General features: G+C 39.4%; 1 protein-coding gene across 1 annotated transcript; it reads left to right on the top strand.

Annotated features, from left to right (window-relative positions):
* The first annotated feature begins 6211 nt into the window (after nucleotides 1-6211).
* Nucleotides 6212-15504, top strand: LOC149166303 (receptor-like protein EIX2). The gene is made up of 2 exons (XM_089431323.1): nucleotides 6212-7556; nucleotides 13916-15504. The coding sequence occupies exons 1-2, from the start codon at nucleotides 6253-6255 to the stop codon at nucleotides 15444-15446; spliced, it is 2835 nt and encodes a 944-aa protein (XP_089287449.1). The 5' UTR covers nucleotides 6212-6252; the 3' UTR covers nucleotides 15447-15504.
* The last annotated feature ends 407 nt before the right edge of the window (nucleotides 15505-15911 follow it).

The raw sequence follows: 15911 nt of genomic DNA, 5'->3' as shown, positions 1-15911 counted from the left end.
CAATGAACTCACAAGAGGATGGAAGAAAAGGGGCAGCTGTCACCCAAGTGAATTTTTAAGCAGAGGTAAAAGATGAAAACTGGTTATGGCATTTGAGATTTGGACATCTCAAATTTTCAGGTTTGAATTTGCTACATAGGAAAGGCATGGTGAAGGTTTTACCACTCATAGAAAAACCAGATAGCATATGTGAAGGATGTATATTTGGCAAGCAACATAGAGAGACATTTCCAACAGGAATGTTAGTGAGGGAGAAGGCACCTTTGGAGATTGTACACTCAGATTTATGTGGACCAATGCAGACACCATCAATTGGTGGTAGTCACTATGTATTGACCTTCATAGATGACTACACAAGGAAGACATGAGTATTTCTCCTAAAACAGAAAAGTGAAGTTTTTTGAGCGCTTTCACCAATACAACGCTCTTGTTGAAAAGCAAAGCGGGCATTTCATCAAATTCCTCAAAACAGACAGAGGTGGAGAATACATCTCAAATAACTTCCTTCAATTTTGCAGGGAGCATGGAATTTACAAGTAGTTTACAACAAGATATACACTGCAACAAAACGGTGTGGCGAAAAGGAAGAATAGGACCATTATGGAGATGGCAAGGAGTATGTTAAAGGCAAAGCATTTGCCAAATGACTATTGGGCTGAAGCTGTCACGTGTGCAGCATATATCTTGAATAGATGTCCAACCAAATACATCCAAAATATTGTTCCTAAAGAGGCATGGAGTGGAAGAAAGCATAGTGTCACTCACATGAGATTTTTTGGATGCGTGGCTTATGCACATGTACCAGATGAATTGAGAAAGAAGTTGGACAGTAAGGGGGAGAAATTCATATTTGTTGGATACAGTGATGAATCCAAGGCATACAAACTCTACAATCCATTAACCAAGAAGGTCATAATTAGCAGAGATGTGTAGTTCATAGAAGAGGAAGCATGGGATGGAAGTTTAGAAAAGACAATCAATGTGAAAGAAAGCATACCAAATGAGGATAGAGAGGAATTAATAGCAGCAAGTAATTCCTCAACAGTGACCCCCTCTACTCCTATTCAAGCACAGCAAAGTAGGCAGCAAGAAATGCCATCAAAAAATAATAAGACAGTTTCGCACAGCCAAGCAAGTGCTTCTCCAAGCACACCGCGAAGTGCGACACCAACTGACATGTCAAGCCCATCTTCAACAAGCACAAGAAGGCCAAAGTTTAGAAATTTGAACGAAATTTATGAGAAAGGTGAAGTTGATAGTAGCGCAGGTATGAATTCCTTATTTGCATTATTTTGTCATGTAGATGACCCAATCCACTTTGAAGATGTAGTCAAAGAAGAAAAATGGGTTGCGAAAATGGAGGAAGAAATAGAAGCAATAGAAAAGAATGTTACATGGGAGTTAGTGAGCCTTCCAAAAGGAAAACATGTCATTGGAGTGAAGTGGGTCTATAAGACCAAAAGTAACATTGAGGGAAAGATTGAAAGGCACAAAGCAAGGCTAGTTGTCAAATGATACAAGCAATAGCATGGAAGAGATTATGCGGAGACGTTCGTGCCCATCGCGCGTATGGAGACAGTGTGCACAGTTGTGGTGATTGCCACGCAGCATAAATGGACAGTTGATTAGATGGACGTAAAGTCAGCATTCTTGAATGGAGTGCTGAAAGAGGAAGTGTATGTTGCACAACCACCTGGTTATGAGATTGAAGGACAAGAAGACAAAGTATATTGGTTGAAGAAAGCTCTTTATTTATTGAACCAAGCACCATGCGCATGGTACAATAGGATAGATGCTTACCTGTTGGATAATGGTTTCGACAAATGTGATGGTGAGCCTGCTCTCTACATCAAAGAAAGCTAAGGTAAGATTCTCATTGTTGTCTTATATGTAGATGATTTGATCTTTACAGGAAGTGATGATTTCCTCATAGCTGATTTTAAACAAGTCATGAAGAGTGAGTTTGAAAATTATGACTGACTTGGGATTGCTAAGATATTTTCTGGGCATAGCAGTGAAGCAAACAAAAAATGCCATTTTTATCTCTCAAGCAAAGTATGTGGTAGAAATTTTGGAGAGGTTTAAAATGCAGAATAGAAAGTCTGCACCAACTCCAATTATCATAGGGTTGAATTTGAGCAAAGAAGATTGCAGTAGCAATGTCAATCCGACATTATACAAAAGCATGATAGGCAGCCTGATGTATTTGACTGCCACTAGGCCAGATATAATGTATGCAGTAAGTTTGGTGTCAATGTTCATGAAGACACCCAAGGAGGCACATTGGCAAGCAGCGAAAAGGATTTTGAGGTATGTAAATGGGACAAAACAGTATGGAATTTTGTACACAACAACCAGTGATTTCAGGCTGGTTGGTTACACTGACAGTGATTGGGCAGGGAGTGTCAATGACAGAAAAAGCATGTCACGATATGTTTTTCATTTGGGTTTTGGAGCAATTTCATGGGCTTCAAAGAAGCAGCCAATAGTGTCACTGTCAACAACAAAAGATGAATATGTCGCAGCAACAGCAACAGCATGTCAGGCAGTTTGGATGTGAAGGATGTTGAGGGATCTTCGCCATGACCGAGAGGGTGCGACAACTATTTTCTCGGACAACACCTCAGCAATTGCATTGTCAAAGAATTCTATCTTCCACAAGAGGACCAAGCATATTGATGCTAAATATCATTTTATTAGATAGTTGATTAACAATGATGAAATCGTGTTGCAGCACTACAGGTCACAGGAACAACTTGTTGATATTTTTACAAAGCCATTGGCAGGAGAAAATTTTGTTTATCTCAGAAATTGTTTGGGAATTATCAATGGCGGAAGTTGTGATTAAGGGGGAGTGTTGGAAATAATAATCCCAACCATTGCAATAAATAGTCGGCCAGCAGCCATACCTGTTAGACATAATTTTTGCAGGTTGCATCTCTGCTTGAAGACATTTTTGCAGGTTGCGTCTCAGCGTGAAGATAGAAGGACCGAAGCTAGACGCAAACCACTTATAAACTCAGAAAAGGCATTTAAAGAACTTATGTACTTAGATAAACAACTATGGGCAAGCATTAATTCAACAACCTTGCCCACACTCCAGCAACAATTGCGCGACTCTGATAACACTCAACAATAACATCAAAATCAATTTAGCTTTGTCATGAATTAAATGTAAAAATTCTCTGTTGAGTTAAATATGAATGTAAAATTCATTTTGAGAGTAAGAGCGTAGAAGAGTAAGACGGTGTGGAGAGGTTAGAGAGCAAGTAGAAAAAGAGTGCAAGTCTCTGTGGAGAAAATTGTGGAGCAATTTTTGGTGGGCACGTAAAACAACAGTTACTGTGTTTTACTGTGTAGTGTTGCGCATAAGTTTAAATCACTCTAATTTTTATTTTACTTGATGAATGAGTGGCAGTCTCATGTAAATGTATTTCATGTTTTAAAATTCGACACTAAGTTTATTGTATTGCTCCAAAACCTACTTCCTCATTTTCTCGTGAGCAAATATTATTCATAAGTCTCTTAAATAGTTGCGTGGTTGTGCGATATTCAACCCTGGAAAAATAGTCTCGCGGTTCACAAAGGTAGCTCCGCGAAATCAGCCTCACGGTGCACGAACCTAGTTTCACGAAAATAGCTTTGCGAAAGCCACAACTCTCTGCCTCTCCCCTCTGCGAAAACGAAAATTAAATTTGCCAAATATTTTTAACATCTATCTATTTAGATATGCAATAAGGTCGTTCTACTTTGTATCGAAACATATACGTCCTTGTAGCCATATTAATGTACATATTGTCTTGATATATTATTGTGGCTACAAGATTTAATACATGTATATAGTAGTTGTCTGTCACATTTCTATGGCGGTGTATTAATGTACTTACATTTGGTTAATGGATTTATAGTTAATAAAAACTTCTTACCTCCTTTAGGCACACCACTGTGAGGCTCACACTCAGGTTAGGCCTATTGTCTTTGAGGAGCTATTGCTATGTGGTTAATAATTTACGATTTTCTTTATAGACAATGCTTTTGTCATATCCAAAGTAAGTTTCAGTCCATGGGTGGAAACATACATACCTCCCCTCATATTCTTAATACTCAAAGATAATACCTATTTATGGGTGAGAGCCTAAAAATCTGGGTGGAAGCATTTCTAAACCTAATTAGAGTTCGTTGGGTGCCCTTTCTACCTTTTTATTGCGTGACGATTCATTCGGTGGTGTGAGAGTGGCCTGAGAGTCATCATATGGATATAGATGACACTATGGCAATTATTAGTATGAAGAGGTAGGCAGAGTTTTATCTCATTTCTACCTTCAAGGATAAATCTTTCATAATTATACCTGCCAGCGAGATCTGGACATTCTTGTTCAAGAAGAAAACCTATGAAAAATTGTAGTCTTCTGGAGTCGTCTGACACTAGTCTCTAGTTTTCTTCAAGCCTTGCTCCTTGCAATTTCCTTCTTTAACTTTATTTCGAAAATTTCTTACTAACCTTGAGTGGGTTTAATGTGAATGGGATAAACAGCAAATCGAATCGCCACAGTGAACAATTGGGGTTGAGGCATGTAAGCCTTGCTTGGACTATATTCCTTTTGGGCTAAACAGCAAATCGAATCGCCACCGTGAACAATTGGGTTTGAGGCATGCGAGCCTTGCTTGCACTATATTCCTTTTGGGCTAATAGACCTGCAACTCCATCTATTTTGTTTGTGGCGTAGGAATTATGGGTTCTTGCTCACTATCTTCTTATATGCTCATATGTAACACAATCACTGTATAAAATTATGGGTTCCTGTTCGCTATCTTCTTATATACTCACATGTAACACAATCACTGTATTTAAACCATTTGTTTTAGTACTGAAAAGCACTGTAATCACTGTGTTTGAACCATTTGTTACAGTACTGAAAAGCCCCAGTATATAGAGTCTTTTTTAGAAAAAATTTTCAACATAATCATCATATCTCGTGAATAGAACTTGGATGGGGAGGTTATCATTGAACCCTCCCAACCATCCAGGCTATACATCATTTGACAATCCATTCAATATAACAATCAAAATATTAAATTTAATTAAACCCTTCCAACTATCCGAGCTATACATCATTTGAGGGTCCACACGGCCATCAAAATATTAGGTTTAATAGGACCCGACCGATCAATAAGTGCGAACGTATATTTATACTTCAAAAGTCATCGTTCTGATATTCATTTCGTCCATAATGGGCAAGATATTCACGTACAGCTAGAACTTCGTCTTCAAGTGTCCAAAGCTCATAGACTTTAGACATCACTTCCCGAAGAAAAGCACTATATCAAAATTAAATAATATTTTTGTATGACTTTAAGCACTATCTCAAAATTAACTAATATATTTATGTGACCTTCAATATAGACGGGATTGCAGTCTGCTAAAATATTTTTATATGACTTTAGTACGGTATATAAAAATTAAAAAATATTTTATAAAAATTAAATAATATTTTTTTGTGACTTTAAAGCACTATCTCAAAATTAAATTAAATAATATTTTTATGTGACTTAAAGTATCGACTGGGATTGCAGATTCTCTAATAAATCTGCAGGTAGGGACTTGCTGTCTTTGCAGCCCGTCTGGATTAAATTTAAAACGCCTAGTGATTTCTATATCTAACCATTGACGTTATTTAGTAATCCTTACATTACACGTCACCTTAAACTGTAATTACGCTAAATTAAATATTATATATATTTATGAGCAATTTGTCATGATCTTCAAAATAAAAAACCCACAATTATCGGGCTGATTTCAATAGTGCACCAGGTGACTAGTCAAATTTAATCCCTGAGGGCAACTTGACATGAAGATTTCAATATTACACCATGTGACTAGTCAAATTTAACCCCTTAGAGCAGCTTGACAAGTTTACTACAAATATGTGGAAATTCACCGTAACTAATAAGTGGGGTTCGAACTCGAGTTAGAGTATGGACCAGTGTAATAAAAGTCAATCCGGGTGTGTTCCCCTCTGCCATCGCACGAATTTTTTTTATGTACTCCAGGCCATCCACACAACTTTTTTTAATGTCCTATGCACATGATCCTTGTGTTTTTTTGTTTTTATCAATGTCCTCTCTGCAATCCACATGCACCAATCTTTTTTTTTTGGTTTTCCTTTGTGTATCCATCCTGATAATATCCCAATCACGAAAACAGGCGGAATGCAATCCTTAAACCAAGAAGCGTTGCTGAGTCGTAATACCATGCAAAAGAGTTTATTAAGTTTTGCTATGCGGATATTCATATTTTGCATAGTTTCCTTTCGTACATTCACGTCTGTGTCTTCTGAGACGGGTTGTTTCGATAAAGAAAAGAAATCTCTCTTGACCTTTAAAAGTGGTTTGCATGATCCTGCCGGGCGTTTGGCTTCTTGGAATGTTTCATCAAGTTGTTGTGAATGGGAACACGTCTCTTGCGACACACGGACCGGCCATGTTGTTACGTTGGATTTGCGTAATTGCAGTTTGAGTGGTGCCTTCAGCCCTGCTGCACTGTGTGACCTGACGGCTTTGGAGAGTTTCGATATCAGTTTCAATAATTTTACCGGGCAACCTATTCCTGCAGAGATGGGTCTTTTGAAAAACTTGAAATACCTCAACCTGTCCACAGCAGAGTTTGCAGGTCCCATTCCATGGCAGCTCGGAAATCTGTCGATCCTGACAGTACTCGATCTGTCCTCCTTGGAGCCTTCTGTGTTGACAAGTCCTGACCTTTCGTGGCTTGCAAACCTCACGGCGTTGACAGATCTTTTTCTCAATGTAGTCGATCTCTCCGCAACGTCGTCCTCATGGGGACAATCAGTAAGTCATCTTTCTCACCTCAGAAAACTTTCGATGAGAAACTGCGCACTGATGGGTTCCATTCCCCCTTCCCTGCATAAAATTGCCTCCCTACAAGTCCTCCATCTTGGTCACAACACATTTGACACTGAATTTCCTAGTTGGTTAGGGAATATGTCTAATTTGGTCTCTCTGCAGTTGAACAGTGCAAATCTCAGTGGATATCTGCCGTTTGAGCCTCTTTCTCGGCTTCCTCACCTGCAAAAGATTTATCTGGGAGATAACAAAATATCTGCCAACGTTTCTCAGGTTTTTCAGGGCCAATGGAAGAGCCTGACCAGTTTCCGGATGAACAATAATAGTTTGTACGGCTCGTTACCATATTCTATAGGAAATCTATCATGTCTGGCTGTGCTAGAACTGCGACAGAACAAATTGAAGGGAAAGATTCCAGAGTCACTGGGACACCTCTCCTCGCTTGCTGTACTAGACCTGGGCTACAATCTTTTGACGGGGCCCATCCCTACATCCCTAGGATCCTTGTCTAAACTGACCAATATCAGTCTTCCTTACAACGCTTTGAGGGGAGCAATTTCAGAGATACACTTCAGCGGCCTCAGCAGTCTGAAATATATTGACCTCTCCAATAACAAATTAGCCTTCAATATCACCTACATGTGGACACCGCCATTTTCTTTAGTTGTGTTGAGATTATCTGTTTGTAAGATGTTGGAATTTTTGTAGGGGAAAATACCAAAAACCAAATAAACAAACACACAGAGGCAATGCTCTGTTTCTACCCTTCCAGGATCTTTTGTGCAGAAGAAGACTTAAAAAAAATTTCACTGAGGAACAGAGGATTTCACCATAAAATATTTCTATTCATTAAAACAAAAAAAAATTCACTGTGTCTCCATATGAGAATTTACACTGCTGAAAAATTCCCATTAACATTTACTGCTGTAAAACCTCCATTCACATTTACTGGTGTAAAACAATTTTACATACTGCTGTAAAAGCAAAACTTACACAGGGTTACAAAATTCACTGCAACATTTTCTTTATGCACTTCTGTGCAAAAAAAAAACCACACATGGTTTTTCATTACTCCAAAAATTACATCACCTGGTTCTTGTCTTTTTACACACTACTGTGTGTTTTTCCTTTTACCGCCCCATACATCTTTTACGCTGCTGTGAATATACATATATCTCTCCTCCCGTGTGCCATATACATTCATTAATAAAAGTCAACACTCATAAAATAAAACTTATTACATTCGACTTTAAACTTTAATACATGCCGTATATGAAAAATATATATAAAAAACATATAGTAAATTGTGCCCATACCCATATTAAAACGAGCCTCACCAAAATCTTCGTACCACCATTAAATTCTTTTACCTACGGCGGTCAACCATAAACCTTTTACTCCACGCAAAACATTAATGTATGTTCGTATGCAGGTTTGGGCAATCAACGGTTGAAAGGAGTGGAGCAGATCGAACGACGAAAATGATATCGGAAGGCCAACAAGTGCTGAACATTAACCCCCGAGATTCTTACGTTGCGTTACGTCAGGGGTCAACCACGCGTCAGCTCCATATTTTCTCGGAGCTCCTTGCCGGATTATTCCTTCTGCCTGAAATCAACCCGAGAGCTTTCCGGCGAGGTTTATTGACCGGTTTCTGGCAGCTGCGTTGAAATTAGATTTCAACACTCCCCTTTAATTTCAACAGCTGGGCATTCGGTCATACCCAGACATTTTCTCAAAAATTCAAAGCTCTTCTGATCCAATGGCTTTGTCAAGATGTCTGCTACCTGTTCTTGAGTCCTGCAATGTTCTAGGACAATTTCTCCATTGTTCACCAATTCTCTGATGTAGTGAAACCTGGTATCAATGTGTTTCGTTCTCTTATGAAACACTGAATTCTTTGACAAAGCAATAGCTGAGCTATTGTCACAAAAAATCACTGTCGCTTTTGCCTGCTCTTGGCCTAAGCTTCTCAACATTCTTCTCATCCAAACTCCTTGACATGCTGCTGCTGTAGCTGCCACATATTCAGCCTCTGCTGTAGACAATGCTACAATGGACTGCTTCTTAGAAGCCCATGAAATGGCTCCTGAGCCCATATTAAAAACATAACCGGAAGTGCTCTTCCGATCATCTACACTACCAGCCCAATCGCTGTCTGTGTATCCAACCAAATCTGAATGTTCTGAGGCATGATATAAAATTCCAAACATTTTGGTGCCTTTGACATACCTCAAAATTCTCTTTGCTGCCTGCCAATGTGCCTCCTTTGGCCTCTCCATGAACCTGGAAATTAAACTAACAGCATACATTAAATCGGGCCTAGTAGCTGTTAAATACATAAGGCTGCCCACAATACTTTTATACAAACTAGGATCAAAATCCTTGTTGCTGTCCTCTCTGCTGAGCTTTAATCCCATCACTGTGGGAGTGATTGCTGCCTTACATTCTTGCATGTTAAATCTGCCCAGAACTTGATTTACATATCTTGCTTGAGATATAAAAATTCCTTTTTCATTTTGATCTACTTCTATGCCTAAGAAGTATCTCAAGAAACCCATGTCAGTCATTTCAAATTCATCCTTCATGACTGATTTAAAATTTTTAATGAGCTGATCATCATTACCTGTGAAAATCACATCATCAACATACAAAACAACAATTAAAATTTTACCATCTTTTTCCTTGATGTAGACTGTGGGTTCTCCTTCACATTTGTCAAATTCATTATCCAATAGATATGAATCTATCCTGCTGTACCATGCTCTTGGCGCTTGCTTCAGCCCATAAAGAGCTTTCTTCAATTTGCACACTTTGTGCTCTTCACCTTTCTTCTCATAGCCGAGAGGCTGTTCAACATAAACCTCTTCTTTTAACACTCCATTTAGGAATGCTGATTTCACGTCCATTTGGTAGACTTTCCATTTGTTTTGTGCTGCTATGGACAACACTGCTCTCACGGTTTCCATCCTTGCAACCGGTGCGAAAGTCTCCTCATAATCTCTCCCATACTGCTGCTTGTACCCTTTGACAACCAGCCTTGCTTTATGCCTTTCAATCTTGCCTTCAGCATTGCTCTTGGTCTTGTAGACCCATTTCACACCAATGACTTCTTTGCCTTTTGGTAACTGAACCAAATCCCATGTTTTGTTTCTCTCTATGGCATTCATCTCCTCATCCATAGCTTCTATCCATTTCCTATCTTTAATTGCATCCTCGAAATGAATAGGATCATCAACATGACAATACAAGGCAAATAAGGAATTCATTCCTTCTTCATAAATTTCACTTAGATTTCTAAACTTCTTACCTCTTTCACTTGGTGTGCAAGTGCTTGAAGATGCACTTGAATTTCCTCCTTGTGGTGTGCTTGGAGAAGCACTCTCATTGATCCTCAATGGTGTACCTTGCTGTCCTTGTGTTGGCACTGCTGTTTGGGGATGCATTTCAGCCACCTCCTCTTCATCTTCATCATGAGACAAACAGTTTTTAACATTCACTGTTTTCTCTATGCTTCCATCCCAAGCTTCCTCTTCAATGAATTGAACATCCCTGCTGACAAAGAACTTCTTGGTAGATGGAATGTACAGCCTGTAGGCTTTGGATTCATCACTGTATCCAATGAAGATGCATTTCTCCCCTTTGCTGTCCAACTTCCTCCTTAGCTGATCCGGAATGTGTGCATAGGCCACACACCCAAAAACTCTCATGTGGGTGACTCCTTGCTTTCTCCCACTCCATGCCTCTTCTGGCACTTTGTTCATGACTGCTTTTGTAGGACACCTGTTCAATATATAAACTGCACAATGTACAGCTTCAGCCCAATACTCATTTGGCAAATGCTTTGCCTTCAACATGCTCCTCGCCATATCCATGATGGTCCTGTTCTTCCTTTCAGCAACTCCATTTTGCTGTGGGGTGTACTGAGTTGTGAACTGTTTATGTATTCCATTTTCTCTACAAAACTTTAGGAATTCATTTGAGATATACTCACCTCCTCTATCAGTTCTCAATACTTTTATGTGCAGCGCGCTTTGGTTCTCCACAAGTGCTTTGAAATTTTGGAATTTCTCAAAGACTTCACTTTTGTTCTTGAGGAAATATATCCAAGTCTTTCTTGTAAAATCATCAATGAATGTTAGGAAATATAGGCTGCCAGCTAACGATGGAGCTTGCATTGGTCCACACAAATCTGAGTGGATAATCTCTAAGGGTGTCTTTGCCCTTATGCTCTTCCCTGATGGAAAACTTTCTCTGTGTTGTTTTCCCAAAATGCAGCCTTCACATAGGCTGTCCGGTTTCTCTATCAATGGTAATCCCTTTACCATTCCTTTTCTGCTCAATAAGTTTAGGCCTCCAAAATTTAGATGCCCGAATCTCAAGTGCCATAACCAGTTCTCATCCTTTGGCACGCTTTGGAAAGCCTCTTGGGTGACTGCTGCAATTTCACCTTTGTTTTTCAAATCTGCCCTGATCCTGAGAGGGAACATCCTGTTCCTTGTCATCTTCACTTCAGCAATGCATCTTTTGCTGGGTGGTATGTCCATGATGGTGCACACATCATTTTCAAAGTAAACATTGTAACCCTTTTGGATAAGCTGTCCAACACTCAATAGGTTACATCTCATTCCGGGGACATAGTAGACATCTGCTATGGTTTTCCTTTCTCCTTGTTTTGTAAATATTTTTACCTCCCCTTTTCCCATAACAGGCACTTTACTATCAGTTCCTAGTGTGACCTCTGATTTCAAATTCTGATTTAAGGCTGAGAAGAGGGCAATGTTTCCTGTCATATGGTTGCTGCAACCTGAGTCTAAAAACCATATGTCTTCACTATGTGTTTCAGCCATGTTACAAGCTAACAGAACATTGTCTTGACTGCTGTTTTCTCTTGTAACATTTGCATTTTGTCTGCTGTTCTTATCATGTTGCTTCTTTCTACAGTCACTAGCATAATGTCCATACTTTTTGCAATAATAGCATTGAACATTAGATTTATCATACCTTTGTCCTTGAGCATGATGTTGTCCTCCTTGTTGGCTGTTGCCTTGGCCTTGGTTCTGATTTGTATTGCTGCCTCTTCCTTGTGCATTTGATGGGCTGTTCCTTCCACCTCTGTTCTGGCTTCTGCCTCTTCCTCTTCGGTTTCCTCTGCCTTGACCTCTTCCTCTTCCAAAGGACATCTGGGTCTTGAAGGCTTGCTCAAGAGATGAGTTTTCATTCCTACTCAACCTCTGCTCATGTGTTATCAGTGATGCATGTAGCTCATCAACTGAATAGCTTGAGAGATCCTTTGTCTCTTCAATGGTGGTGACTATGGCATCGAACTTTGAGGGTAAGACCCTCAATATTTTCTCCACTATTCTTCTATCTTCAATGGTTTCTCCATGAGTTCTCATTTGTGTGATTACTCCAATCACATGAGTGAAGAATGAGTCAATGTTATCTGACTCCTTCATGTTCAAGTTCTCAAAATCCTTTCTCAGCAATTGTAGCTTTGCTGTCTTCACTCTTTCCATGCCTTGATAGGCTGTCTTGAGGGTTTGCCATGCTTCATTTGCTGTCTTAGCTGCTGCTAACCTTGAAAACACACTCTGGTCTACTGCTAAATACAACAACATACGGGCTTTTGAATCCTTCTTCCTATTGCTCTTCAGCTGATCTCTCTCTCCCTGAGTTAGTGCATTGAACTCAGTTTCATCTGCTGGTTCTTCAAAACCTTCCTCAACTATTTCCCATAAGTCTTGAGAGGCAAACAGGGCTGTCATCGTTATTGCCCAGTAGTCATAGTTTTTCCCATTAAACTGTGGGAGCTGGGTGTTAAACAAACCCATACCAGTGCTTGTGCTGGCCATTCCTTGTATTCTGATCTATGCCTCTAAATCCTTGACTGTGTGTTTAAAACAAATCACTGCTTCTTCAGCAACACAAAAAAAAGCTTTTTGGAATACCTGAATCTTTTGTTGACTGTCTTCTGTCTGCCTGAGAAGTTTTGCTGCAACAACAACCTTCTCCCTTCAGCTTCTTTGTCTCCTTCAAAGAGCCTAAGCCTGCTCTGATACCACTGTTGGATATTTTTGTAGGGGAAAATACCAAAAACCAAATAAACAAACACACAGAGGCAATGCTCTGTTTCTACCCTTCCAGGATCTTTTGTGCAGAAGAAGACTTAAAAAAAATTTCACTGAGGAATAGAGGATTTCACCATAAAATATTTCTATTCATTAAAACAAAAAAAAATTCACTGTGTCTCCATATGAGAATTTACACTGCTGAAAAATTCCCATTAACATTTACTGCTGTAAAACCTCCATTCACATTTACTGGTGTAAAACAATTTTACATACTGCTGTAAAAGCAAAACTTACACAGGCTTACAAAATTCACTACAACATTTTCTTTATGCACTTCTGTGCAAAAAAAAACCACACATGGTTTTTCATTACTTCAAAAATTACATCACCTGGTTCTTGTCTTTTTACACACTGCTGTGTGTTTTTCCTTTTACCGCCCCATACATCTTTTACGCTGCTGTGAATATACATATATCTCTCCTCCCGTGTGCCATATACATTCATTAATAAAAGTCAACACTCATAAAATAAAACTTATTACATACGACTTTAAACTTTAATACATGCCGTATATGAAAAATATATATAAAAAACATATAGTAAATTGTGCCCATACCCATATTTAAAACGAGCCTCACCAAAATCTTCGTACCACCATTAAATTCTTTTACCTACGGCGGTCAACCATAAACCTTTTACTCCACGCAAAACATTAATGTATTTTCGTATGCAGGTTTGGGCAATCAACGGTTGAAAGGAGTGGAGCAGATCGAACGGCGAAAATGATATCGGAAGGCCAACAAGTGCTGAACATTAACCCCCGAGATTCTTACGTTGCGTTACGTCAGGGGTCAACCACGCGTCAGCTCCATATTTTCTCGGAGCTCCTTGCCGGATTATTCCTTCTGCCTGAAATCAACCCGAGAGTTTTCCGGCGATGTTTATTGACCGGTTTCTGGCAGCTGCGTTGAAATTAGATTTCAACATAAGATAGAGCGGACGTTTCCTGTTTTTCTGAAGACTCAACGTTCTCTTACTTGGCTGGATCTCGCTGCTAATACAATCAAGGGAGAAATTCCTTCATGGCTGTGGAATCTTCCAAAGGTTGAGACGTTGGTTCTATCGTACAACCAGCTGGAGGGGCCAATACCACCTCAACTGTATAACTCATTGACTTCGGTAAAGCAAGTGGAGTTACGAGGGAATCAGTTCCATGGCAGCCTTCCCCATTCACCAAGCTCTGCTGCAGGCTTCCCTGTGGAACTGGATCTGTCAACTAATAATATTACAGGTCCAATCCCCTCAGAAATGTGCACGATGTTGAAGTCTTCTAGTTTTTTGTTCTTAGCATCGAATCAACTGGACGGGGATATTCCTTCTTGCATTTGTGAGCAAACAAAATATCTAGAAGCTCTGGATCTTTCATACAATAAGCTGGTTGGCCAACTGCCTTCATATCTAGGTAACTGTTCTTCTCTCACTGTATTGAATCTAGCAAATAATGGTTTTCAAGGGCAGATGCCGGTTGAGCTGGGAAAACTGAACAATCTTCAAGTATTGCACATCAATAACAACATGTTGAGTGCAAGGATTCCCATGTCTCTGCAAAATTGCAAGAACTTGGAAATTTTGGATCTAAGTAGAAACAACCTATCAGGGAAAGTGCCTGAATGGATTGGGTATCTTTCAAAGCTCCGCATACTTGTTCTCAGATCAAATAATTTTGAAGGTGAGATACCGATCCAGATTCGCTACCTTCAGAATCTCCAAATTCTTGACCTGGCATTGAACCATCTGTCAGGCTCAATACCGCTACAGCTTTCAAACTTATCGATAATGGCGGATGAAGATTTCACGAGGTCAATCTCCAAATCTGCCAACCTTATATATGGAAAGTACTATAGAGATAAAGTTAATTTGGAGGACAAGGGTCAGCAAATGGCCTATATTTTCAGAGACCTCTGGACTGATACTTGTATGGATCTCTCAGGAAACAACCTTACGGGTGACATACCCCTCGAGATTGGATATTTGAAGGGTCTGCGGACATTGAATCTGTCACATATTCATTTTTCTGGGCAGATTCCCCGAGAATTTGGTAACATGGTCGATTTAGAAACTTTAGATATGTCATGCAACCAGTTGGAAGGGAAAATACCTGTAACACTTCAAGATCTGAACTCTCTGGGCTGGTTAAACCTATCGAATAACAATCTATCAGGGAGGATTCCAAATGGGCCGCACTTCGACACATTTGGGGAATCTTCATTCCGGGGTAATCCAGAGCTGTGTGGGCTCCCAGTTGCAAGAAATTGCAGTGAGCACATTCCAGAGGAGGACGGTGACGATAGTGACAAGTCTGTGCATTGGTGGGAATCATGGGTAGTTGGGATGGGATTTGGATGGGTAACAGGATTTGGAAGTGTGATAGGAGCATTGGCTCTCAGCAGGCGGTTGGGGAGGAAATACTTTCAGTTAGCCGATAGGTTTATGGCATGTTTTGAATAAAAGTGGGGTATATTTGGAAGTGAAGGGCATACTTCCGAAATTTAGTGAATGGACCATATTCGATTTCCACCAAAAATCACTGTATAAATAGTATGTCCATAACTAAATAAATGTGTCACATAGTCCATCCTATGGGTGTTACATTACAAATGTGTCACATAGTCCATCCAATGGGTGTTACGTTATTTTATGTAATTTCTATGTTTCTAATGAATATCTTATTCTGTTTTCAAAATTAATCATAGTCTTGCGTGACCTGATTCACCTTTGCGAATTATGTACAAGAAAGAAACATCACTTCTCTTTTAAAAGCAATTTCACACTGCTAAAAAAATTTCAAATTACCTCAATCCAGTACGGTTGTGGATAATATTAAACTTAAAATCTTGTATCGTTTTTTTTTCTATTTTATTATTTTATTTGAATAACATGTTTCTATGTTATTCTTATAGTCAATGTTATTAT

This window comes from Pinus tabuliformis, chromosome 5_1 (genome assembly GCF_031772625.1).
Source record: "Pinus tabuliformis cultivar Carrire ecotype Pingquan chromosome 5_1, CPIR1, whole genome shotgun sequence".
Lineage (NCBI taxonomy): Eukaryota > Viridiplantae > Streptophyta > Pinopsida > Pinales > Pinaceae > Pinus > Pinus tabuliformis.
The sequence above is the reverse complement of the archived record's forward strand: the minus strand, read 5'-3'. Positions and strand labels throughout refer to the sequence as shown.